The sequence below is a fragment of the Somniosus microcephalus genome, chromosome 22 (assembly GCF_052327205.1).
Source record: "Somniosus microcephalus isolate GS21.2 chromosome 22, FLI_Smic_1.0, whole genome shotgun sequence".
NCBI lineage: Eukaryota > Metazoa > Chordata > Chondrichthyes > Squaliformes > Somniosidae > Somniosus > Somniosus microcephalus.
In genome coordinates, this window is record NC_141008.1 from 59,216,849 (window position 1) to 59,244,836 (window position 27,988).

Consider the following 27,988-nt stretch of genomic DNA (forward strand, 5'->3'; position numbering starts at 1 on the left):
TTTCTAGGCCTATAAGTTTTAATGAGATCCCCTCTCATTCTTCTAAACTCCAGCGAGTATAAGCCCAGTCGACCCAATCTCTCCTCATACGTCATTCCTGCCATCCCAGGTATCAGTCTGGTGAATCTTCGCTGCACTCCATGGCAAGAACATCCTTCCTCAGATAAGGCGACCAAAACTGCACACAATACTCAAGGTGTGGTCTCACCAAGGCCCTGTATAACTGCAGTAAGACACCCTTGCTCCTGTACTCAAATCCTCTCACTACGAAGGCCTTCTTAACCGCCTGCTGCACCTGCATGTTTACCTTCAGCGACTGGTGCACAAGGACACCCAGGTCTCGTTGCACTTCCTCTTCTCCCAATCTATTGCCATTCAGATAATAATCTGCCTTCCTGTTTTTGCCACCAAAGTGGATAACCTCGCATTTATCCACATTATACGGCATCTGCCATGCATCTGCCCAATCACCCAACCTGTTCAAATCAGACTGGAGTTTCTCGGCATCCTCCTCACAGCACACACGCCCACCCAGCTTTGTGTCATCTGCAAACTTGGAGATATTACATCTAGTTCCCTCGTCTATTCCTCGTTCAATTCCTAACGTGTGTGTTGAGCCAGCTGACCGCAGCCAGGCAACAGTAGGCCCTCAGAACCCGTGGGCCAGGGAGGGGTACATTCCCGTTCCTAACGGCTATCCGGTTACCAGGCGTGGACATCGAGTGTAAACAGAATTGTGCTTGGCTGTCGTGCCCCATGGTGACACGTTCCGCCAATGCGCGCCGTCTGAGCTCGCACGGGAACACTGGCTACTTGGGCGAAGTGCTGGGGCCTGTGCAATTGCACCCCAGAACAGGGCAGAAGGGGAGAAATGAGGCAAAAATTGAGATGGGAGGGGAAAGGTAAATTCAGCTGATGATTTCCACTGAACGCACATGCAAACAGATAAAGGTGGCTCGGATTTAAAAGGGCTTTGTTGTGGTCATCCGTTGTGCTTGCTCTAAAAACCACCACTTTAGAGTCAGCATGTTGCCTTGTGGTGGAAGTGCTAGATTCTAATGTAGGGTAAAGTATTGAAATATTAAGGTAAATTTTGCAAGGCCCCAATGCAGGGAGGTTATGCTTAAACTGTATAAAACACTAGTTAGGCCGCAGCTAGAGTACTGCGTGCAGTTCTGGTCACCGCATTACAGGAAAGATGTGATTGCACTCGAGTGGGTGCAGAGGAGATTTACGAGGATGTTGCCTGGGCTGGGGAATTATAGCTATGAGGAAAGATTCAATAGGCTAGGGTTGTTTTCTTTGGAACAGAGGAGGCTGAGGGGAGATGTAATTGAGGTGTATAAAATTATGAGGGGCCTAGATAAGAGTGGATAGGAAGGACCTATTTCCCTTAGCAGAGAGGTCAATAATCAGGCGGCATAGATTTAAAGTAATTGGTCGGAAGTTTAGAGGGGATTTGAGGAGAAATGTTTTCAGCCAGAGGGTGGCGGGGGTCTGGAACTCACTGCCTGAAAGGGTGGTCGAGGCAGAAACCCTCATCACATTTAAAAAGTACTTGGATATGCCACTTGAAGTGCTGTAACCTACAGTGCTACGGGCCAAGAGCTGGGAAGTGGGATTAGGCCGGAGAGCTCTCTGTTGGCCGGCACGGACAAGATGGGCTGAGTGGCCTCCTCCTGTGCTATAAATTTCTATGATTCTATGATGTTGCTGTAATCTTTACCCGAATATTTGAATGCACTGATTTCAATGGATGGACAATCGCGAGCAGCGGGCATGTGACTTTCTGCTATGTGCTGGCTGCATGCGAGGCCCCGCACGCGGTGCAAGGCCTCGCAAAATTTACCTGATGGTTTTATGTTCATTTTTATACATGTCGCCATTTTTTTGGGGCTTCGGTATTTGTGTTCTTCAAGACAAGGGATGTCAATACGGAGACGCTGAACATCTTTCTATGTTTACAACAACCAAGCAACTTGCAGGGCAACCAAGTGCAAGGTAACGTTTCCTCCGCTGCAACATGTACCTTTGGGCATCTGTACCTGCCTGATTGCCAATCATGTCAAATTAGGGGCAGTTTGGCGCTATGTACAAAGTCTCTGCAGCCAGCAAAGATAATTGAAACCAGATCGCAGAGATGACACAATAGTATTCGAATATACTGGGGGTAATTTTTACTTTGTGCGATAGTGTTAAACGGGCGATAGCGAGTCGGCAGCCCGTTTTACGCCTCTCCCAATTTCTTTTACCATTGACTTCAAATTTTTAAGCGGCGAGTTGTTATGTTCTGTAATGCACTGCCTGAAAGGGCGGTGGAAGCAGGTACAGCAGTAACATTCACAAGGGAATCGGATATATACTTGAAAAGGAAAAAAATTGCAGGGCTCTGGGGGAAAGAACACCATTGGGGAGTGGGACTAATTGGATAGCGCTTTTAAAGAGCCGGTTACAGGAGGGGCGAATGGCCTCTTTCTGTGCTGTCCGATTCAATGATGTTTCTCCCCGTCAATTCAATTCCTTTGATGCACAGTTTTTGACCACTGTGCTATATTTTGCTTTTAAAAGTGGTAAATTTAATTTGCTATTTGACTGCTAACCTGCATAATAGATTTAAATCCTGCAGCAACAACAACTTGTATTTATATAGCGCCTTTAACGTAGTAAAACATCCCAAGGCGCTGCACAGGAGTATTAGAAGACAAAAAATTTGACACCGAGCCACATAAGGAGAAATTAGGGTGGGTGACCAAAAGCTTGGTCAAAGTAGGTGGTTTTAAGGAGCGTCTTAAAGGAGGCAAGAGAGGTAGCGAGGCGGAGAGGTTTAGGCAGGGAATTCCAGAGCTTAGGGTCTAGGCAGCTGCAGGCACGGCCACCAGTGGTTGAGCAATTATAATCAGGGATGCTCAAGAGGGCAGAATTAGAGGAGCGCAGATATCTCGGTGGGGGAGGGGGGTGGTGGTTGTGGGGCTGGAGGAGATTACGGAGATAGGGAGGGGCGAGGCCATGGAAGGATTTCAAAACAAGGTTGAGAATTTTGAAATTGAGGTGTTGCTTAACCGGGAGCCAATGTAGGTCAGCGAGCACAGGGGTGATGGGCGAACAGGACTTGGTGCGAGTTAGCACACGGGCAGCCGTGTTTTGGATGACCTCCAGTTTACGTAGGGTAGAATGTGGGAGGCCAGCCAGGAGTGCGTTGGAATAGTCAAGTCTAGAGGTAACTAAGGCATGGATGAGGGTTTCAGCAGCCGTTGAGCTGAGGCAAGGGCGGAGACGGGCAATGTTACGGAGGTGGAAGTAGACGGTCTTAGTTATGCTGCGGATATGTGGTCGGAAGCTCATTTCAGAGTCAAATATGACACGAAGGTTGCGAACAGTGTGTTTCAGCCTCAGACAGATGTTAGGGAGAGGGATGGAGTCAGTGGTTAGGGAACGGAGTTTGTGGCGGGGACCGGAAACAATGGCTTCGGTCTTCCCAATATTTAATTGGAGAAAATTTCTGCTCCTCCAGAACTGGATGTCGGACAAGCAGTCTGACAATTTAGAGACCGTGGAGGGGTCGAGAGAAGTGGTAGTGAGGTAGAGCTGGGTGTCGTCAGCGTACATGTGGAAACTGACGCTGTGTTTTCAGTTGATGTCGCCAAGGGGCAGCATGTAGATGAGAAATAGGAGGGGGCCAAGGATAGATCCTTGGGGGACACCAGACGTAACGATGAGGGAGCGGGAAGCGAAGCCATTGCAGGTGATTCTCTGGCTACGATTAGATAGATAAGTATGGAACCAGGCGAGTGCAGTCCCACCCAGCTGGACGACGATGAAGAGGCGTTGGAGAAGGATGGAGTGGTCAACCATGTCAAGGGCTGCAGATAAGTCAAGAAAGATGAGGAGGGATAGTTTATCTTTGTCACAGTCGCAAAGGATGTTATTTGTGACTTTGATGAGAGCCGTTTCAGTATTGTGGCAAGGGCGGAAACCTGATTGGAGGGATTCAAACATGGAGTTGCGGGAAAGATGGGCACGGATTTGGGAGGCGACAACACGTTCAAGGACTATGGCGAGGAAAGGGAGGTTGGAGATGGGGCAGTAGTTTGCAAGGACGGAAGGGTCAAGGGTTGTTTTTTTGAGAGGGGTGATGACGGCAGATTTGAGGGAGAGGGGGACAGTACCTGAGGAGAGAACCATTAACAATGTCAGCGAACATGGGAGCCAGAAAAGGAAATTGGGTGGTCAGCAGTTTGGTGGGAATCGGGTCAAGGGAGCAGGAGGTGGGTCTCATGGACAAGATGAGTGCAAAGAGGTCATGAGGGGAGATCGGAGAGAAACTAGAGAAAGATGTGAGTTCAGGGCTAGGGCAGGGGGGAACCTTAGAAGAAAAGTTTGGCCTGGTGGGCTAGGGGAAGGAAGGGAGGTGGCAGAGGCAGCTGAACGGATGGTCTCGATCTTAGAGACAAAGAAGTCCATGAGCTCCTCACACTTGTTGTCGGAGGTGAGGATGGCGGAGACAGGGAAGAGGGGTTTAAGAAGACGGTTAGCAGTGGAGAATAAAAGCCGGGGTTTATCTTTGCATTCCAGAATGATTCTGGAATAGTGAGCAATTTTGGCAGATGAGAGCAGGACCCGATAATGCTTTATGTGGTCCAGCCAGATCTGGCAGTGAGTCTTTAGTTGCATGCTCTGCCTCTACTGATCTTTCTATTGTTAGTTTTGATATCCAGGCCACTAATGTAAATTAAAAACAACAGCGTTCAAACACCAACTCCCAAAGGACTCTACTTAACACGCCTTGCAGGAGCACTTTCTCATTCTTTTTTAAAAACTATCTTCTTATCTAGCCCCACATTCCACCCTGGTTTTATGTGGCTTTTAATACAATTAGAAATCTTTCCTGTTGTCAAAGTTGGTCTGATAGTCCAAACAAAGAATATCAAAGATTCCCACTATCTACTTCAGCTGTAGCAACTACAAAGTGATCAGAGACAGGATATTCTCCTTCTACGTCCACACTGGGTGTTTTGAATTAAGTTATTGCTACCCAGAATAGTTTCCTTTATTTTACCTGGTATTGGTGTTCTGCTAATGGGCCTATAGTTACCTGGAGCGAATATGTTGCCCTTTTTTAAAATTGGCACCATGATTGCTTACTTCCAGTCCTGTGGAACCTCACCTGACTGTCCAGTGATTCCTTCATGATGATGGCCAGTATCCGACAGATTTCATCCCTAGTTTCCTTCAAAACCTGAAGGGATTTATCCCTTTCATTTATTAAGTACCTCTGCCACACAGATTTCAATACCCTCTATAGGACTTTGGGTGTACGGCAAAACTTGATCAGCAAGTTTAATATTTAACAGTTTTATCTTCTTCCTATTCAGTGACACTCTTATCTTTCAGAATCCTAACTACTCCCTGACTGCGATGAAAGCGGTAGATTATCACACAATAAGCCTGCAGTGATTATGTTGTAATTGTTGATGGCTTGCAGGAAGACATAAGCACAGTTGCTTAGCCGCGGACAATAAAAATAAAATAAAACTCTCCTCACCAACTGCCCAATTTACATGTATATAGTCATACACACATACACATATATATTATAAATATACACACAATATCCACACACGTTTTATATTATATATATATAGAATCATGGGGAATAATTTTCAGCTTCACTGCCTAGCCAGTAACCTGATCACCTGTCTGTTGTAGAACCCACCCCATATGCAACCCATTGATTTCAATGGAATGAAAATCGGGCAGGTTTTATAACAGGCAGGCGATGCTCTCTGCCGGATTATCACCCAGGCAGTGAAGTTGAAAATTACCCGCATAGATTTACAGAAAGTTGCAGCAGAGAAACAGGCCTTTTGGCCCATCAGTCTGTCCGTGTTTTACATCATGCGAGCTACCTTAGTCGAAACCCGCCTCCTACTCCTTCCCCAACCGTTTTCACATTCATATTTTTCAAGCAACTATTTAAATCCCTTTTAAAAACGATTTATGGGCACTGCTTCAATGATGGTTTGTGGCAGAGAATCCATCTTGTAAAATACCCTCTGTGTAAAGAACTTTGTGTGCCATCTGGTTACATTCTTGCCAACTACTGAAAGCAGCAGGAACATAGGAGCAGGAGGAGGCCATTCAGCCCCTCGAGCCTGTCTCACCATTCAATGAGATCATGGCTGATCTGTGACCTAACTCCATATACCTGACTTTGGCTCATATCCTGGTGAACAAAAATCCATCAATCTCCGATTTAAAATTAACAATTGATCCAGCATCAATTGCCGTTTGCGGAAGAGAGTTCCACACTTCTACCACCCTTTGTGTGTAGAAGTGTTTCCTAATTTCACTCCTGAAAGGTCTGGCTCTAATTTTTTGCGTTAAATGCGTGGCTCAAAGACTGGTGTGGGAGAAATGGGTTTTGCTTCCTGGGACACTGGCACCAGTACTGGGGCAGGAGGGAGCTGTTCCGTTGGGACGGGCTTCACTTGGCCAGTGCTGGGACTAGAGTCCTGGCGGATCATATAACTAGGGCTGTAGAGAGGGCTTTAAACTAACTAGTGGGGGGGGGGAGGTTCCTAGAGAGCAAATAATAAAAATGACAACAGAGAAGGTAATAGACTTAGGTAGCAGTGGGGAAATTAAAAACCAGAGCATGTCAGGAAGGGGCAGAAGGTATGGAGTAAAAGGTAAAGTAATAAAAAGGGCAAAAGCAGGAACTAAGTGTCACAAAACATCTTTGAAAGTTCTCTATCTGAATGCACGTAGCATTCGTAACAAAATAGACGCGTTAATGGCACAAATAACTACATATGGGTATGATCTTGTGGCCATTACAGAAACATGGCTGCAGGGTGACAATGCCTGGGAATTAAACATACCAGGTTATTTAACGATCAGGAAGGACAGGCAGGAAGGAAGGGGAGGTGGGGTGGCTATGTTAATAAAGGAAGGAATCACTGTAATACAGAGAAATGATATTGGGTCAAAAGATCAGGATAATGAAACAGTTTGGGTGGAGGTAAGGAATAATAAGGGGAAAAAAAACACTAGTGGGCGTAGTCTATAGGCCTCCGAACAGTGGCAACTCTGTTGGACGGAGTATCAATCAGGAAATAGTTGAGGCTTGTAATAAGGGAACATCTATAATTATGGGGGATTTCAACTATCATATTAATTGGACAAATCAAATTGGGCAGAGCAGCCTTGAGGATGAGTTCATTGAGTGTATTAGGGATGGGTTTCTTGAGCAGTATGTAACTGAACCGACCAGGGGGCAAGCAACCTTAGATCTGGTCCTGTGTAACGAGACGGGATTAATTAAAAATGTCCTAGTAAAGGATCCCCTTGGAATGAGTGACCATAACATGGTTGAATTCCATATTCAATTAGAGGGTGAGAAGGTTGGATCTCAAACAAGCATGCTAAGCTTGAATAAAGGAGACTATGAAGGTGTGAGAGCGGAATTGAGTAGAGTGGATTGGGAAAATAGATTAAAGGGTAAGACGATACATGATCAGTGGTGTACATTCAAGGAGTTATTTCACAACTTCCAAAAAAAATATATTCCACTGAGAAGAAAAGGGTGTAAAAGAAAAAAGACAGCCATCCGTGGCTAAGTAAAGAAATTAAGGATAGTATTCGACTAAAAACAAGGGCATATAAGGTAGCCAAATCTAGTGGGAGGATAGAGGATTGGGAAAACTTTAAAAGACAGCAAAAAATAACAAAAAGATTGATTAAGAAAGGGAAGATAGATTATGAAAGTAAATTAGCAAAAAATATAAAAACAGATAGTAAGAGTTTTTATAGTTATATAAAAAGAAAAAGGGTGGCTAAAGTAAATGTTGGTCCCTTAGAGGATGAGACCGGGAAATTAATGGTGGGAAATATGGAGATGGCAAAAACACTGAATGAATATTTTACATCAGTCTTTACAGTAGAAGACACTAAGAATATCCCAACACTGGACAAACAGGGGGCTAAAGGGGGGGGAGGAGCTAAACACGATCAAAATCACTAAGGAAGTGGTACTCGGTAAAATAATGGGACTCAAGGCGGATAAATCACCTGGACCTGATGGCTTACATCCTAGGGTCTTGAGGGAAGTGGCGGTAGAGATTGTGGATGCATTGGTAATAATTTTCCAAAACTCCCTGGACTCGGCAAAGGTCCCGGCAGACTGGAAAACTGCTAATGTAACACCCTTATTTAAAAAGGGCAGTAGACAGAAGGCTGGAAACTATAGACCGGTTAGCCTAACATCTGTGGTAGGTAAAATTTTGGAGTCCATTATCAAGGAGACAGTAACAGGACATTTGGATAATCATAATTTAATAGGACAAAGTCAGCATGGTTTTATGAAGGGGAAGTCATGTTTGACAAGTTTGCTGGAGTTCTTTGAGGAAGTAACGTATAGGGTGGATAAGGGGGAACCAGTGGACGTAGTGTATTTAGACTTCCAAAAGGCATTTGACAAGGTGCCACACAAAAGATTATTGCTTAAGATAAAAAATCACGGGATTGGGGGTAATATTCTGGCATGGATAGAGGATTGGCTATCTAACAGAAGGCAGAGAGTTGGGATAAATGGTTCATTCTCAGACTGGCAATCAGTAACTAGTGGTGTTCCGCAGGGGTCAGTGCTGGGTCCCCAACTCTTTACAATCTATATTAACGATTTGGAGGAGGGGACCGAGTGTAACATATCAAAGTTTGCAGATGATACTAAGATGGGAGGGAAAGTAGTGAGTGAGGAGGACATAAAAAACCTGCAAGGGGACATCGACAGGCTAAGTAAGTGGGCAGAGATTTGGCAGATGGAATACAATACTGGAAAGTGTGAGGTTATGCACTTTGGCAGGAAAAATCGTAGAGCAAGTTATTATCTTAATGGCAAGAAACTGGAAAGTACTGAAGTACAAAGGGATCTGGGGGTCCTGGTGCACGAAACTCAAAAGGTTAGTATGCAGGTGCAGCAAGTGATTAAGAAGGCCAATGGAATGTTGGCTTTCATTGCTAGGGGGATAGAATATAAAAATAGTGAGGTATTGCTTCAGTTGTACAAGGTATTGGTGAGGCTGCACCTGGAATACTGCGTACAGTTTTGGTGTCCATACTTAAGAAAGGACATACTTGCTCTCGAGTCAGTACAAAGAAGGTTCACTCGGTTAATCCCGGGGATGAGGGGATGGACATATGAGGAGAGGTTGAGTAGATTGGGACTCTACTCATTGGAGTTCAGAAGAATGAGAGGCGATCTTATTGAAACATATAAGATTGTGAAGGGGTCGGATCGGGTGGATGCGGGGAAGATGTTCCCGATGATGGGTGAAACTAGAACTAGGGGGCATAGTCTTAGAATAAGGGGCTGCTCTTTCAAAACTGAGATGAGGAGGAACTACTTCACTCAGAGGGTGGTAGGTCCATGGAATATGCTGCCCCAAAAAGCTGTAGAAGCTACATCATTACATAAATTTAAAACAGAAATAGACAGTTTCCTAGAAGTAAAGGGAATTAAGGGTTACGGGGAGCGGGCAGGAATTTGGACATGAGTCTAGGTTCGGATCGGTCATGGCCCTGTGGGTAGCGGAGCGGGCCCAGGGGCCGTGTAGCCTGATCCTGCTCATATTTCGTGTGTCTAATTCTGTTAGATTCAGGAGATGGTTCTGTGATAGTGGATTGGCGGTTAGGATCAGATCAGCCATGATCTTATTGAATGGTGGAGCAGGCTCGAGGGGCCGATTGGCCTACTCCTGCTCCTATTTCTTATGTTCTTAGACTATACCCCCTAGTCCTAGAATCCCCAACCAGCGGAAATAGTTTCTCTCTATCTACCATATGTGTTCCCCTTAATATCCTGTAAACTTCGAGTCTATCTTTGTTGGACAGGTGTAGGTGGGTGTGCAGATACAGGTAGACTATCCTTTATCCGAAAACCTCAGGACCAGCCGTGTTTCGGTTTTCGGAAAATTTCGGATTTCAGAAGGTATTTTATAAGACTGGGAAATTTGTCGGGGGTGGGGGTCGGCGGGGGGTTGGGTTGGCGGGGGTCGGGGTCGTGCGCACGACTTAAGCTGAACGAAAAAACTTTCGGTTTTCAGAGGATTTCGGTTTTCGGAAGTGCGGATAAATGATACACTATCCCTTATCCGAAAGGGTGGGGGTCGCGGGGGGAGAAAAGAATATCGGACGGGCCGCTGTATTGTTGGGTTCACTCTCCCGGTATACCTCCTTCACACTGCCCGGCTCGGCCTGCAATCTCCTACCCAGGAGGGAACTCAGTGACCCTCTGCCCTGCTCAGCGTAAGTCGTGCGCCACTCTGGTCATGTCGTGTGCACGACTTACGCTGAACGAAAAAACTTTCGGTTTTTAGAGGGTTTCGGTTTTCGGAAGTTCGGATAAAGGATAGTCTACCTGTATACAAGTCTAGCATGATTTGATCACACTTTGCGTGTCATATTTCAAACTGCCAAAAGTAAATGTAAAGAAGAGAAAGTAAGCCAGTTTGTTTCCTGCCTGTTTCTTCTAACCCAGAGCCAGAAATTCACAAGCAAATTTCCCTCGCCAGCAGTACCAATCTCCGGCTGGTCGTGCATGTTCACAGCAATTAGACTCAGTTTGCCTTAAAAGGAACAGGCTGGTTCAAGCACACCACCACTGTAATACATCGTGTATTACACCACATCACTCCTATCCTTATAAACACTGGACCCGCCCATTTACTGTGAGGAATGCCGTGGGGTATACCTTGCAAGGTAACAGATGTGATTTCCAGACAGCCATTTTATGTCATACAAGGGTTATAAACAACTGGAGCCTGGCTTGATGACTTACAATGCCATATGGAGCCCTTGATAAAATTACTGTCTGGCAATCACTTCCTGGGTATATGTCCATAACTCTGCAATCCTGGTAGAGCCACCTGTAAAACCGATCTTTCAAAGTCTGTGCATTGCTTTCCTTCATTCCAGGGCTCTTAATATAGCCACCAAATTAAAAAGTCTTGCATTTCTATAGCGCCTTTCACGACCACCGAACGTCCCAAAGCGTTTTACAGCCAATGAAGTACTTTTTGAAGTGGAGTCACTGTTGTAATATGGGAAACGCGGCAGCCAATTTGCGCACAGCAAGCTCCCACAAAACAGCAATGTGATAATGACCCAGATAATGTTTTTTGTGAAATAACAACAGAAAATGCTGGAAAAACTCAGCAGGCCAGGCAACATCCGTGGAGAGAAATTAGAGTCGACGTTTCGGGTCGAAACCCTTTTTCAAAACTGGAAAGGAAATGAAATAGATCGAAGGCAGGGCTGCGATAGAACAAAAGAAGTAAAAGAGACATTAAGAGGTATTCAAAACCAGACGAGATGGTAATAGGACAGTGGAGACAAAATGTTTTTGTGATGTTGAGGGATAAACATTGGCCCAGGACAGGGGGGTGGGGGGATAACTCCCCTGCCCTTCTTCAAAATAGTGGCCGCGGGATCTTTTACGTCCACCGGAGAGAGCAGACAAGACCGCTGTTTAACGTCTCATCCGAAAGACGGCACCTGCGACAGTGCGGCGCTCCCTCGGCACTGCGCTGGATGGATGGAGAGCGTCAGCCTAAATTTCTGTGCTCAAGTCTCTGGAGTTGTTGGCACTTGAGCCCCGCACAACCTGCTGACTCCGGGGGCGAGGGTGCTGCCCAGCTGAGCTCGGGGACCTCTTACCTGAGATTCTCGGCGGTGAAGACTCGGTTCAAATCACAGTCCACGTAGCGGGTGCATCTCAACACAGCGGCCGGATTGCTGAGGAAGGGCTGCACCTCGAAGGTCGAGCGCTGGATCTCCGACCTGTGCTTAAGCCAGTGCCTGACTAAAAATACCCCCGACAGTTCATTGCCGTGGGTGCCACCGAATATAGCGATCCTGCGGACTGCGGGCAGGCAGGCAGCCCCCGCGGAAGCCATGGCTAGTCTCGCAAGGAGAGGAGTGGTGGTGGTGGTGGTGGGGAGGGACCTCTTGCAATACAAACACTTAAAAACAAAAACTTTGGACGAAAGTGAAACTTGGATCGTCCGAGTGAGGCTCGGCCGTTGTTGGCCTTAACTCCCCCCAAATCGATTGCTGCTGAAATAATGGATCAGTTAAGAGTGCGTCCATGTCAAGCCAGAGTCAAGGGGGGCTTTCTGTACTGACATCGCGACCTTATCAAACCCGTGGGCGTTCCCAGACACGCCCTGATAATGAATATGGATAGCTCGCTAAACTTTCCTGGTTAGCTCGGCTGTTTTCTGGCTAACAGAGTTCTCTGTGGATCTAATACAATAGCAAAATACTGCGGATGCTGGAAATCTGAAATAACAACAGAAAATGCTGGAAATACTCAGCATTTGAAATACTGAGTATTTCCAGCATTTCCTGTTGTTATCTCTGTGGATCTATCTGTACATTGAGGATGCCTGTTCAAATGGCTTTCAAATACTCAATTGTCTGGGGTGCACATCTTGTTTTGTAAAGAAACTGATGTGAACCATCATTTTCACTATTGCGCTATACTTTCCTCTGGTGTGTTAGTGATATTCTGAACAGAACAGGAATATTTCCTCATGTCTTAAATGCCATTGGGAAGACCCTGTTTAGGGGGAGGGGGAGAGAAACCCTGTTATAGTGTTGGGGGCGGGCAGGGGCATCTGTGGTTCTATTGAGTGGGAGTGATTCCTCCGAGAGTTTGATTAGATTGAGCCAATACTTTTTTAAAAATTCGTTCATGGGGTGTGGGCGTTGCTGGCAAGGCCAGCATTTATTGCCCATCCCTAATTGCCCTCGAGAAGGTGGTGGTGAGCCACCTTCTTGAACCGATGCAGTCCGTGTGGTGAAGGTGCTCCCACAGTGCTGTTAGGGAGGGAGTTCCAGGATTTTGACCCAGCGACGATGAAGGAACGGCCGATATATTTCCAAGTCAGGATGGTGTGTGACTTGGAGGTGGTGGTGTTCCCATGAGCCTGCTGCCCTTGTCCTTCTAGGTGGTAGAGGTCGCGGGTTTGGGAGGTGCTGTCGAAGAAGCCTACTATCTGGAGTTTAGAACAATGAGCGGTGATCTCATTGAAACATATAAGATTCTGAGGGGGATTGACAGGGTAGATGCTGAGAGGTTGTCTCTTCTGGCTGGAGAGTCTAGAACTAGGGGGCATAGTCTCAGCATAGGGGGCCGGCTATTTAAGATGAGGAATTTCTTCACTCAGAGGGTGGTGAATCTTTGGAATTCTCTACCCCAAAGGGCTGTGGATGCTGAATCACTGAGTATATTCAAGGCAAATTATTTTTGGACTCTAGAGGAATCAAGGGATAGGGGGATCGGGAGGGAAAGTGAGGTTGAGGTTGAAGATCAGCCATGATCTTATTGAATGGCAGAGCAGGCTCGAGGGGCCGTATGGCCGACTCCTGCTCCTAATTCTGATGTCCTTATGAGTCACGTTTATCAGTGTCACGAGAGCTCCACGAGTTGTATATGTGTGAAATAAATCAAATAGCTGACGCGTAATTTTATTTAACATGCTTTTTGTTCATTATTTTGAAATTTGCCTAACTTTAAAGAGTTGAACCGTTCCACTGTGCCTTGAAACAAACACAAGTCAGAAACGATAGAAGTTGGAGGGTTTCAAAGGGAAACTTTAGTGGTGCTTTTTTCCTTCTCCATTAAGCACTTCTCTAAAGTAGACCATTTTTATTGATCAGAAAAGGGCAGCAAAAAAAAAAGTTTTGTTGTTGGGGGTAACTGCGATATACTTCCAAGTCAGGATGGTGTGTGACTTGGAGAGGAACTTGCACACTGCAGCCATGGTACACCGGTGGTGGAGGGAGTGAATGTTTAAGGTGGTGGATGGGGTGCCAATCAAGCGGGCTGCTTTGTCCTGGATGGTGTCGAGCTTCTTGAGTGTTGTTGGAGCTGCGCTCATCCAGGCAAGTGGAGATTATTCCATCACACTCCTTACTTGTGCCTTGTAGATGGTGGAAAGGTTTTGGGGAGTCAGAAGATGAGACACTCGCCGCAGAATACCCAGCCTCTGACCTGCTCTTGTTGCCACAGTATTTATGTGGCTGGTCCAGTTAAGTTTCTGGTCAATGGTGACCCCCAGGATGTTGATGGTGGGGGATTCGCCGTTGAATGTCAAGGGGTGGTGGTTAGACTCTCGTTTGTTGGAGATAATCATTGCCTGGCACTTGTGTGGCGCGAATGTTACCTGCCACTTATCAGCCCAAGCCTGAATGTCGTCCAGGTCTTGTTGCATGCAGGCATGGACTGATTCATTATCTGAGGAGTTGTGAATGGCACTGAACACTGTGCAGTCATCAGCGAACATCCCCATTTCTGACCTTATGTTGGAGGGAAGGTCATTGATGAAGCAGCTGAAGATGGTTGGGCCTAGGATACTGCCCTGAGGAACTCCTGCAGCGATGTCCTGGGGCTGTGATGATTGACCTACAACCACTACAACCATCCTCCTTTGTGCTAGGTATGACTCCAGCCAGTGGAGCGTTTTCCCCCCCGATTCCCATTGACTTCAGTTTTACTCGGGCTCCTTGATGCCAGACTCGGTCAAATGCTGCCTTGATGTCAAGGGCAGTCACTCTCACCTCACCTCTGGAATTCAGCTCCTTTGTCCATGTTTGGACCAAGGCTGTAATGAGGTCTGGAGCTGAGTGGTCTTGACAGAACCCAAACTGGGCATCAGTGAGCAGGTTATTAGTGAGTAAGTGCTGCTTGATAGCACTGTCAATGACACCTTCCATCACTTTGCTGATGATTGAGAGAAGACCAATGGTGCGGTAATTGGCCGGATGGGATTTGTCCTGCTTTTTGTGGACAGGACATACCTGGGCAGTTTTCCACATTGTCGGATAGATGCCAGGGTTGTAGTTGTACTGGAACAGCTTGGCTAGAGGTACGGCTAGTTCTGGAGCACAAGTCTTCAGCACGACAGCCGGGATGTTGTCGGGGCCCATAGCCTTTGCTGTATCCAGCGCGCTCAGCCGTTTCTTTATATCACGTGGAGTGAATCGAATTGGCTGAAGACTGGCTTCTGTGATGGTGGGGACCTCAGGAGGAGGCCGATATGGATCATCCACTCGGCACTTCTGGCTGAAGATGGTTGGAAACGCTTCAGCCTTGTCTTTTGCACTCACGTGCTGGGCTCCACTATCATTGAGGGTGGGGATATTCATGAAGCCTCCTCCTCCCGTTAGTTGTTTAATGGTCCACCACCATTAACGACTGGATGTGGCAGGACTGCAGAGCTTTGATCTGATCCGTTGATTGTGGGACCGCTTAGCGCTGTCCATAGCATGCTGCTTCTGCTTTTTAGCATGCATGTAGTCCTGTGTTGCAGCTTCTACAGTTTGGCACTGCATTTTTAGGTATACCTGGTGCTACTCCTGGTATGCTCTTCTACACTCCTTATTGAACCAGGGTTGGTCCCCTGGCTTGATGGTAATTGTAGAATGAGGGAAATGCCGGGCCATGAGGTTACAGATTCTGCTGCTGTTGATGGCCCACAGCCCCTCATAGATGCCCAGTTTTGAGCTGCTAGATCTGTTCTGAATCTATCCCATTTAGCACGGTGGTAGTGCCACACTACACGATGGAGGGTGTCCTCAGTGTGAAGATGGGACTTTGTCTCCACAATGACTGTGTGGTGGTCACTGCTACCAATGCTATCATGGACAGATGCATCTGCGACAGGTAGATTGGTGAGGATGAGGTCAAGTAGGTTTTTCCCTCGTGTTGGTTCTCTCACCACCTGTCGCCGGCCCAGACTGGCGGTTATGTCCTTCAGGACTCGGCCAGCTCGGTCAGTAGTGGTGCTACCGAGCCACTCTTGGTGATGGACATTGAAGTCCCCCCACCCAGAGTACATTCTGTGCCCTTGCTACTCTCAGTGCTTTTTCCAAGTGGTGTTCAACATGGAGGAGTACTGATTCATCAGCTGAGGGAGTGCAGTAGGTGGTAATCAGTAGGAGGTTTCCTTGCCTATGTTTGACCTGAAGCCATGAGACTTCATGAGGTCTGGAGTCGATGTTGAGGACTCCCAGGGCCACTCCTTCCCGACTGTATACCACTGTGCCCCCACCTCTGGTGGGTCTGTCCTGCCAGTGGGACAGGACATACCCAGGGATAGTGATGGAGGAGTTTGGGACATTAGCTGAAAGGTATGATTCTGTGAGTGTGACTATGTCAGGCTATTGCTTGACTAGTCTGTGGGACAGCTCTCCCAATTTTGGCACAAGTCCCCAGATGTTGGTGGAGGAGGACTTTGCAGGGTCGACTGGGCTGGGTGTGCCGTTGTCGTGTCCGTAGCCGGTGCCGAGGTCGATGCCGGGCGGTCCGTCCTGTTTTATTCTTATTATTGTTTCTTGCAGCAGTTTGTTACAACTGAGTGGCTTGCTAGGCCATTTCAGAGGGCAGTTAAGAGTCAACCACATTGCTGTGGGTCTGGAGTCACATATAGGCCAGACCAGGTAAGGACGGCAGATTTCCTTCCCTAAAGGACATTAGTGAACCTGATGGGTTTTTACGACAATCCGATAGTTTCATGGTTACCAATACTGGCGCTAACTTTTTATTCCAGATTTGCTTAATTAACTGAATTTAAATTCCCCAGTTGCCGTGGTGGGATTTGAACTCACGTCTCTGGACCATTAGTCCAGGCCTCTGAAATAAAAACTGGAAATACTCAGCAGGTCAGGCAGCATCTGTGGAGAGAGAGAAACAGAGTTAACGGTTCAGGTCGATGACCTTTCGTCACATTTGCATACATACACTTGTCTGTCAGTCACAGAGAGTTACAAATTGGTAACACGGTCGTAAGCAGTTGAATAAAACGTTACGCAATGAATGCAAGGATTTACATAACAGGACAATGTTACAACCCGAGAATTACAATGGTCTTTTTTGTTATTTGTTTTTTTTAATGAGCTAAATTAATTAAATTTCTGGCCAACAAGCATCTAAATGCTGGGCAAGCCTCGGCAGCTACACTGACCCACATCCCATTTGTTTATTGCCAAAACAACTGCACCATTCTATTAGTTGTTGTACATTCTAGTGGTGCGAAGTGACTTGGAGTAATGCTTCATACTAAGTGGAACTACATACGCCTTAGCACTATGATAATATGCTACACTGAATCTAGATGCAAGCATAAAAAAGTGTAAAAATAATCTTTCAAAATTCATTATTTAATTGGTACGTAAGAATATGTCTGCTATTATAAATCATCTGAATTATGAGTTCTTAATTGGCATTGGTGTAAATCAGACCAATCCCAGGGCAAAATCCATGATGTTGTCAATTTGGACATATTCAGGAACCTGTTATACACGGGGAATGACAATACCGATCCCTGTTGCTGAATCTATAAGAAAGACTTGCATTTATATAGCGCCTTATCATATCTTTCAGAAATGCTCTAAGGCTCTTCACACACAATGAACTGGCGTGACTGTTGTTAACTGAGCAGGTGCATAGAGGTGGCTTTATAGAAGTGGAGTCAAATAATACCTTGCAGCAGCAGTCAAAAATCCTAGCGATATGTGCACATCAAACAACCTGGCTCCAAGCAGCATTCTGGGACTAGCGGATCAGAGATGAAGTTGTGTCTAGGGTTTGGGTTCGTGCAGATGGTTTGAAGTTGTCACCTCTCTTTCCCTCTCATCTTCTTTCTCTGTGCTAATTGGATGCATTAATCTTATAATATAGTTGTTGCAATGGTACAACTAGTACAAAATCACTTCGGATCTGGGTGCCAGTCCTGTTGACACTGGCAGGCCTATAATCACATTTTATGACTGCATCAACATGAATATGATACCGAAGCTTAGGAACTTTGGGACATAGGAACAGGAGGAGGCCACTTAGCCCCTCGAGCCTGTTCCTCCATTCAATGAGATCATGGCTGATCTGTGACCTAACTCCATATGCCTGACTTTGCCCCATATCCTTTAATACCTTTGGTTAATAACAATCCATCAATTTCAGATTTTAAATTAACAATTGATCCAGCATCAATTGCCGTTTGCGGAAGAGAGTTCCAAACTTCTACCACCCTTTGTGTGTCTAAGTGTTTCCTAACTTCACTCCTGAAAGGTCTGGCTCTAATTTTTAGACTATGCTCCCAGTCCTAGACTCCCCAACCAGCGGAAATAGTTTCTTTCTACCCTATCAGTTCCCCTTAATATCTTGAAAACTTCAATCAATTCACCCCTAACCTTTAAATTCCAGGGAATACAACCCTAGTCTGTGTAATCTCTCCTCATAATTTAACCCTTGGAGTCCGGGTATCATTCTGGTAAACCTACGCTGCACTCCCTCCAAGACCAATATATCCTTCCTAAGGTGTGGTGCCCAGAACTGCTCACAGTACTCCAGGTGTAGTCTAACCAGGGCTTTGTATATAGGGCTAGAATACAATAGGAGTCTTTGAGACACAACTGTGTAAATTGGTGGTGACCAGAAGGAGTGGACCTGAGCGGGAGCGGAGCAAGAGCAGAGCTGGGAGCAACTCAACACAGGCAGAATTTGAAAGAGTGACGTCAGAGTAAAGAAACCTAGAGGGACGTCAGCACAGGGGAAGGAGTTGATTGGTGAGAAGCTGGTGAGTGTTTTTTCATTGTCTTAAGTTTATTTTTGATAAGTTAGTTAATAGTCTATTAAATAGAGGCAGGGCAGGGCACCTCAGTCCCGTGGAATGCACATCCTGTGCCATGTGGGAACTCCAGGATGCTTCCTGTGTCCTGGACAACCACGTGTGCAGGAAGTGTCGTCGGCTGGAGGAGCTCGAGCTCCGGGTTTCGGAGCTTGAGCAGCAGCTGGTGTCACTGCGGTGCATCCGTGAGGCTGAGTGCTACGTGGATAGCACGTTTCAGGAGGTGGTCACCCCACAGCGTAAGGGTGTACAGGCAGAGAGGGAATGGGTGACCGCCAGACAGAAAAGGAGGACCAGGCAGGTAGTGCAGGGCTCCCCTGAATGCATCCCACTCTCTAACCGGTATTTGAATATTGGAGGGCGATGGTTCCTCTGGGGAGTTCCAGCAGAGCCAAGTCCACGGCACCACGGGTGGCTCAGCTGTACGAGGGTGGGGGGGGAGAGGAAGATTGAGAACATAAGAAATAGGAGCAGGAGTAGGCCAATCGGCCCCTCGAGCCTGCTCCACCATTCAATAAGATCATGGCTGATCTGATCCTAACCTCAAATCTTCTATCACTCTCCATCCCACCCGAACCCACGTGATCTCCTGGGAGAGGCGAAAAACCAGATAAAAAACCCAATAGCAATAGTGATAGGGGATTCAATAGTTAGGGGAACAGACAGGCATTTCTGCGACCGTAGATGTGATTCCAGGATGGTATGTTGCCTCCCTGGTGCCAGGGTCAAGGATGTCACTGAGTGGCTGCAGAACATTCTGAGGGGAGAGGGTGAACAGCCAGAGGTCGTGGTCCATATCGGTATCAATGACATAGGTAGAAAGAGGGAGGAGGTCCTGCAGGCAGATTTTAGGGAGCTAGGAAAGAGATTAAAAAGCAGGACCTCAAAGGTAGTAATCTCCAGATTACTCCCGGTGCCATGCACTAGTGAGATTAGAAATAGGAGGATAGAGCAGATGAATGTGCGGCTGGTGAGATGGTGCAGGAGGGAGGGCTTTAGATTCCCGGGACATTGGGACCGGTTCTGGGGGAGGTGGGACCTGTACAGGCCGGACGGGTTGCACCTCAACAGAGCCGGGACCAATATCCTCGCGGGGGGGAGGGGGGAGGTTTGCTAGTGCTGTTGGGAAGGGTTTAAGCTAATTTGGCAGGGGGATGGGCACCAGGATGTAGCATTAAAAAGGAGAAACATGGTGCACAAGAGTGGGAGAGACAGATAGCACTAGAGTAAGAGTCTGACCCCACCTAACACCGTACTGTCTAAGAGAAAGTACAAGAAGGTCTAAGATAGGTTTACAGTGCATGTATGTAAACGCACAAAGCGTGGTAAATAAGGTTGGTGAGCTGCAGGTGCAAATAGACACATGGGAATATGATGTTGTGGCAATAACGGAGACCTGGCTTAAAAAAGGGCAGGATTGGGTACTAAATATTCGTGGATATAAAGTGTTCAGCAAAGATAGGGAAGGAAAGAAAGGAAATGGGGTGGCAGCATTGATTAAGGAGAATGTTACAGTGCTGGAGAGAGAGGATGTCCTGGAGGGTCAAGGACAGAATCTATTTGGTTAGAGTTGAGAAACAATAGAGGTGCCATTACACTACTGGGTGTATTCTATAGGCCACCTACGAGTGGGAAGGATATAGAGGAGCAAATTTGCAGGGAAATTAGAGAGTGGTGCAAGAACTATAGAGTAGTGATAATGGGGAACTTCAACTATCCTAATATAGACTGGGATAGTAATAGTTTAAAGGGCAGAGAGGGGGAAGAATTTCTGAAATGTGTTCAGGAGAACTTTCTTGATCAGTACATTTCCGGCCCAACAAGGAAAGAGGCATTGCTGGATCTGGTTCTGGGAAATTAGGTGGGTCAGGTGGATTAAGTTTCAGTAGGTGAACATTTAGGGAACAGTGATCATAGAATAATAAGGTTTAGGTTAGCTATGAAAAAGGACAAAGAGCAATCTGGAGTCAAAGGGGGAAAAATTTGGTTGCTTTGCGCCTCCCGTTAGTGCCCTAAGAGGGCGCTAATGGGGCGCAAAGCAACTAGCAGCCGGTCACGGCGCTGCCAATGCCTCCCGCGAAATTCAGCAGGAGGTTAGCGGCGGCGGTAACTGTTAGCGCCCTGCGGCACTGCGCCGCCGGCGATGACATCATCGCCATGTGCAGCGTCCCGCTCGCGCCCCGCCATGATCTTCGGTAGCGCCCCCTGACTTACCGCCGGACGCTATGTCCGATGGGGTCAGGGGGGCCTACCTGCGGCCGGGACAGCACTAATTAAAGGCGAGGTGCTGGGCGACCATTTTTGTTGCTGGCCGGCTGCCAGCACCTGCCCCCGTTGCCGTCCCCGGTCTCCTCTTCAGCACCCCCACCACCCGCCCCGCAGAGTGCCGGCTGCGCTCCGTGAGCCCAGCACTTCTTTTGAGTTCCGGGCTCTTTTTCCGGCACTCCGATCCCTGGTGGACCAGCTAGGCTCCGGGTCGCGCTGCGCAAGGCCCCTCCCCTTTAAGAAGGGAAGAAAGGCCTGCAGTACCGCGGCACGTAGCGCTGCAATATTCCCTCGCAGCGCCCCAAGAGGGAGGCGGGCCACTTCCAGTAGCGTCCCGCTTCCATCTTGGGGCGCTACTGATGAATTTTGGCCGCGGGGGTGCTAATTTTTTCGGGACGCTAAAAGTAGCACCCCGGCGAAGTTAGCGCCCCAAAGGGGGCGCGACTCAATTTTCCCCCCAAAACACTTAATTGGAGGAGGGCCAATTTCAGTGAGTTGAGAATGGACCTGGCACGGGTAAATTGGAATCAAAGATTAGCAGGCTAAACTGTAATTGAACAATGGGCTGCCTTTAAAGATGAGATGGTTCGGGTACAGTCAAGGTACATTCCCATGAGGGAGAAAGATAGGGCAACCAAAGCCAGAGCTCCCTGGATGACGAAAGAGATAGAGAATAAGATAAAGCAGAAAAAAGGGGCGTATGACAGATGACAGGTTGAGCAAACAAGTGAGAACCAGGCTGAATACAGAAAGTTCAGAGGGGAAGTGAAATGAGGGAGGATGAGAACAGACTGGCAGCTAACATAAAAGGGAATCCAAAAGTCTTCTATAGGCATATAAATAGAAAACGGGTAGTAAGAGGAGCGTTGGGGCCGATTAGGGATGAAAAAGGAGCCCTACGCATGGAGGCAGAGGGCATAGCTGAGGTACTAAATGAGTACTTTGCATCCGTCTTTACCAAGAAGATGCTGCCAAAGTCATAGTGAAAAAGAGGAGGTAGTTGAGATATTGGATGGGATAAAAATTAAAGAGGAGGTACTAGAAAGGCTGGCTGTACTTAAAGTAGTTAAGTCACCAGGACCAGATGGGATGCATCCTAGGATGCTGAGGGAAGTAAAGGTGGAAATTGCGGAGGTGCTGGCCATAATCTTCCAAATCTCCTTGGATACGGGGGTGGTGCCAGAGGACTGGAAAATTGCAAATGTTACACCCTTGTTCAAAAAAGGGTGCAAGGATAAACCCAGCAACTACAGGCCAGTCAGCTTAACCTCAGCTTTTAGAAACGATAATCCAGGACTAAATTAACAGACATTTGGACAAGTGTGAATTAATTAAGGGAAGCCAGCACAGATTTGTTAAAGGCAAATCGTGTCTAACTAACTTATTGAATTTTTGATGAGGTAACAGAGGGTTGACGAGGGCAATGCGGTTGATGTGGTGTACATGGACTTCCAAAAGGCATTTGATAAAGTGCCACATTACAGGCTTGTCAGCAAAGTTGAAGCCCATGGAATAAAAAGGACAGTGGCAGCATGGATATGAAATTGGCTAAGTGACAGGAAACAGAGAGTAGTGGTGAATGGTTATTTTTCGGACTGGAGGAAGGTATACAATGGTGTTCCCCAGGGGTTGGGACCAGGACCACTGTTTTTCTTGATATATATTAATGATTTGGACTTAGGCGTACAGGGCACAATTTCAAAATTTGCAGACAACGCAAAACATGTAAGTATAGTGAACAGTGAGGACAGTAATAGACTTCAAGAGGACACAGACAGGCTGGTGAAATGGGTGGACATGTGGCAGATGAAATTTAACGCAGTAAAGTGCAAAGTGATACATTTTGGTAGGAAGAACGAGGAGAGGCAATATAAACTAAAGGGTACAATCCTAAAGTGGGTGCAGGAAGAGAAACCTGGGGGTATATGTGCACAAATCGTTGAAGGTGGCAGGGCAGGTTGAGAAAGCGGTTAAAAAAGCATATGGGACCCCGGGCTTCATAAATAGAGGCATGGAGTACAAAAGCAAGGAAGTTATGATGAACCTTTATAAAACACTGGTTCGGCCACAACTGGAGTACTGTGTCCAATTCTGGGCACCGCACTTCAGGAAGGATGTGAAGGCTTTAGAGAGGCTGCAGAAAAGATTTGCAAGAATGGTTCCAGGGATGTGGGACTTCAGTTACGTGGATAGACTGGAGAAGTTGGGGATTTTCTCCTTAGAGCAGAGAAGATTGAAAGGACTTTTGATAGAGGCGTTCAAAATCATGAGGGGTCTAAACAGAGTAGATAGAGAGAAACTGTTCCCATTGGTGGAAGGGTTGAGAACCAGAGGACACCGATTTTAAATGATTGGCAGAAGATGCAAAGGCGACACGAGGAAAAACTTTTTTACGCTGCGAGTGGTTAGGACCTGGAATGCACTGCCTGAAAGGGTGGTGGAGGCAGATTCAATCACGGCTTTCAAAAGGGAATTAGATTAGTACCTGAAGGAAAAAAATTTGCGGGCTACAGGGAAAAGGGCGGGGGTGTGGGACTAGCTGAAGTGCTCTTGCAGAGAGCCGGCATGGGCTAAATGGCCTCCTACTGTGCTGTAACCATTCTACAATTCTATGACTTGTGACCTGAATGCCTCCATCCATGCCAGCTGATACAATCCTTCATCTCCCAGTCAGCACCTTTCCTTTTACCACCTGTTGACTCCAATCACCCACCCATCGACTGTATACTGCCATGTACATTGGGTACAACAGGCAATATATGGCAGGTAACATACAGGTCGTGCCTTTGAGGATATATGAATATAAATCACAGTTGGCTGCGGATCCGCAGGGCAGTATAAAAAGGGCTACCACATGCCAAACATACGTACACTGAGTTTGATTATGGCATCAAATCTCAACGTAAATGAGGTATGGCTTCGGAATAGGTGGACAATTTTTATTCATTTAAATTTTTTTTTTACATATTGGCCCAGAATTTGCTGGGACAACGATGACGAGTTTAATGTGCCCGCCATTATTAGTGTATAAATCGTCCAGCGATTTGTGGCGAGGACGAGATACACCGTAAGTTGAGAACCACCACAAATTGCTGGGCGATTTGCGCCACACCGCCATTAGCCTTGTGAAAACAACGGCTTGCCTTCAACCGCCCGATGAGTCTCAAGAAATTCCTGCTGTTACGCAGTAAATATGAACTAAACGCGCCGCAGAAAGTTAGGACTGGTACTTAACAGCGTAAGTACCTTTTAATGACGAGATTTATGTTCCTGCATTGACACTCAACCTCTCCAGCCAAAATGGGAATAATTGAAACTGAGGAGTCTCATTCCTGTAGGTAGTAACTTGTTCTTCGGAGATTTAAAACATTTCTAATTTAACATTTTAAATTATTTTTCTTACTTTTCCTTTCTCTCTCTCTCTTAATCCAATCTTTTTACTTGTTTCCCTCTCTTTATTTCTCTTTGTGTACCTAATTTGACACTAATTCATCCTATTTCCTTCCCCGTCGTTCTTCTGTTTATCCTTAAATCTCGTTGGTTGAGGAGATAGACTGTCGGTCCCGTCGTTCACCAAGGTCCCAGATGCCTCGGCGACCTCGCCGTGCCGTTACCAGCTCGCACTTCTGGCAATTTACGAGGCAAAGAACTTTTGAGCCGAAGGGCGATGGAAAAAGTCTAACTAATGGGGCACGCCGCAAGATGGCCCCGCTCCAGCAAGTTCTGGGCCAATGTGTGGGAGCCAGAAAAACCCGATATATGTTTGTCATCTCCCGTATACGAAATATGGAATTTATTCCATGTCTGGAAGATAGCAACACAGCCAGAATCACTTTCTTAAGCCACTGCCAGTTTAAAGTTAATCCACAAAGTGTGCACTCACCAGCAGGGAACACCAGCTGTAACCATGGCAACTCCAAAAGACTGCCCGACAGAACTGAGAGAATCAATGATAGAAAAAAAAGCAGAGCTCCCCGTGTGGTTCAGTGCGTTTATCCAGTGGGTAGTTGTTTTCTGCTGATCAAGTGCAATTTGCAGTGTCAGTTGGCTTGTTTCAGCTGTGGTGTACTAGGGCCGCTACATTTGGCCTCTGCACGGCTGGCTTACAGAGAAGGAAATCAACCAGTGTTCCCGCACGTGACTGCCAGCCAGTAAATCCTGCTGGAAATGTATGCGTGTGGTTGCCAAATGAAGACGAGTTTGGCTCAACGGCGATGCACGTCACAGTGGAATAATCTGCCAACCTTCAGTGCCTGGACTCACACATGAAGGATGGCCACTTGGGTGAGGTGCAGAAGGATGCCCAGCACTCATGGGAGAGTACAACCCCTACCGCCACCAGCAGCAGCAACTTAAACAACATTTACATAGCACCTTTAACACATTAAAATGTCCCAAGGCACTTCACAGAGGCTTAATTAATTTTTAAAAATGCATGTTGAGGCTAAGAAAGAGACATTACCAGGGGTGAAAAGGAGATGGGTTTTAAGGAAGGACGAGAGAGATTTGGCGAGGCACAGGAATTTAATGTAGGAATTCCAGAGCTGGACCAGGAAGAAAAGTTAGGTGGTCAGCAGTTTATTGGGAATGGGGTCAATGGAGCAGGAGGTGGGTCTCATGGACATTATAAGCTCAGAGGGCATGAGGGGAGATGGTAGATTTATCCCTCAACCAACATAACAAAAACAGACGATCTGATCATTATCACATTGCTGTTTGTGGGAGCTTGTTGTGCACAAATTGGCTGCCACGTTTCCCACATTACAGCAGTGACTCCACCTCAAAAGTACTTCATTGGCTATAAAGCACTTTGAGACGTCCGCTGGTCTGTGCTTGAGACCCAGAGGGGAAAAAATTTGGTTGCTTTGCGCCTCCTGTTAACGCCCTAAGAGGGCACTAATGGGGCGCAAAGCAACTAGCGCTCGGGCGCGGTGATGTTTGCACCGCTCGCGAAATTGACCAGACATTTTGCGGCGGCGCTAAACACTACCGCCTCGATCCCCTGCGCCCGCAGATCGTGACGTCAGTCGAGCGTGCAACGCCCCAGACCGGATATTGAGTGGCGCCCCCTGCCTTACCGCCTGCCGCTAGGAACGACAGGTTGAGGGGAGCGTTTTGCAGTCGGGAAGGGACTGGGGGAGCGCTATTTAAAGGCGACCGCTTCCTGCCTTTTTTTGTCGGCGACATTTTTGCACCACGCATTCTGAGAGAGAGAGAGAGAGAGAGAGAGACTTCTGGAGAGATTCAACGCTGTGTGAAGGAGTTTTGGGTACTGAGCAGCACTTTGCAGGTTTATTTTGATTTGACCTTCCTTGCATCGATTTAGAAGAGACTGTGGGGGCTGCACTCTGAGCTCTTTCCCTGGGCCTCTCCATTGTTCTTTCCAACAGATTTGATGTACAGGTCTCTCCAGGCCGAGATTCAAGGCTGCAATGAGCAGGGTGTGGATGGAGAGCAAGATCGACCCTCCCCTTTAAGAACTGGCCGACGCCAGTGTGTCTGTGTTCCATTGCTGACTGACATCACATGAGCTTCGCTAGCGCTCTGAGGTAGCGCCTCGCTCCTCGGCGTTAGCGCCTTAAGAGAGGTGTGTAGCGCCTGATTTAGCACTGCAATCACCTCCAGGGGCGATAGAAGCCAAGTTTGCAGTCGGAGGCGATAATTGGCGCCAGGCGCTAAACTTTGCGCCCGGCCGATAATTGCGCCCCGAACGGGATATACCGAATTTCTCCCCCAGAGACATTTGTTGAGGGGTGGTGGGTGGGTGGGGGAGGAAACAATTAGATAATTCTTGGTTTTGCAGCTAGCTCACACACAAGCATCACATTCAAAAAAATAACAGCAATATTTGTCAGAGTGTATGCTAAATATACTAACTTTGCAACAACATCACAGGAAATTCCATTGTTTGAACCAGCGTGCAAATGCTACACAATAAGTGAGATGGCTGGATAATGCAATGGTATCTGATGTGTAAGACGTGAGTACAAAGTACCTATTTGCTGAGTAGAGTGTGTTAACTTCAAGAAGTTAGCATTCTTTGTGATTACAAAAAAAAGTGGCTGGATTTCACTAATGGCATGGCTGTGGTACAACAGAACCGTCAAAGCTTACAGCAAGAAAGAAGGTGGCCATTTGGCCCATCTTGCCTGTGCCATCTCTTTAGTAGAGCAATCCAAAATGAATACCACTGCCCAGCTCTCTTCCCACAGCTTTGTATCTTTAACGGTTTCAAATGTTTATCCAAGTTTATCTTACAGGATACAACAGTCTCTGCCTCAACCTCTCCCTGTGACAACAACTCTCTAAGTAAAGACATTTCTTCTAACCTCCCTCCTTAGTGACAATTTTAAACTAATGATTCCCCACACTTTCCCTCTTCGCCAGATTATATTTCTGGTTTGTGTTACCGGTGGACAAGGTTCCCCACTGGAAGTCAGGCTAGTGCCCCTTCGATGTAGATTCAAGCTCCCCTGAAATTGCCTGCATAAAAATACCTCCATCCCAATCTGAAAAACAAAGCACTCACCGACTGCACTAGTATGTTCTTTCCTTTCCCCACACATTTTTGAATGAGCTTGTCAATTTTGTGCCAACTCGTGCTGTATTAGGCAGTTTTGTACTGTAAGCCCACATGTAGTAGGAATTGAGACTGAGTTGAGCCCTATGCAAACTCATTTTATATAGGGCTCTTACAGATAGCATCGAGAGACTTTCATCTGTCAGCCCACTGGATTTGAATCCAGGTGCCAGACGTAAAAGGTTAAAGTCCAACTCGCTGCCTTCTCCAGTGCTCTGTTTTATTATTACATGTATTTTATCTCCTTTCTATCAGATTCTCCTGCTCCATGCACCATTGTTTCACTGAGATCATAAAATTTTCAGGATGGAAGGAAGCCATTTAGCCCACTGTGCCTGTGCCTGTGCCAGTGCTAGCTTCACATGGGAACGATCTACTTTAATCTCTGTGGTTTCCCTATCTCCTAAAAAAAATTCTTAAGGTGCGTATCTGATTTTGTTTTAAATGTTTGAAC

General features: G+C 46.7%; 1 protein-coding gene across 2 annotated transcripts in view; it reads right to left on the reverse strand.

Moving 5' to 3' along the window:
• Nucleotides 1–12,265, reverse strand: part of aspa (aspartoacylase) — a 44,506-nt gene extending 32,241 nt beyond the window's left edge. For both annotated transcript variants that reach the window (XR_015073257.1, XM_085964854.1), the window contains exon 1: nt 11,716–12,265. Coding sequence is in view for 1 of the 2 variants with exons in the window: in XM_085964854.1 (XP_085820980.1) it covers nt 11,716–11,954 (239 nt within the window). In the remaining variant the exon portion in view is untranslated. The remainder of the gene's footprint in view (nt 1–11,715) is intronic.
• Nucleotides 12,266–27,988: the final 15,723 nt, after the last annotated feature.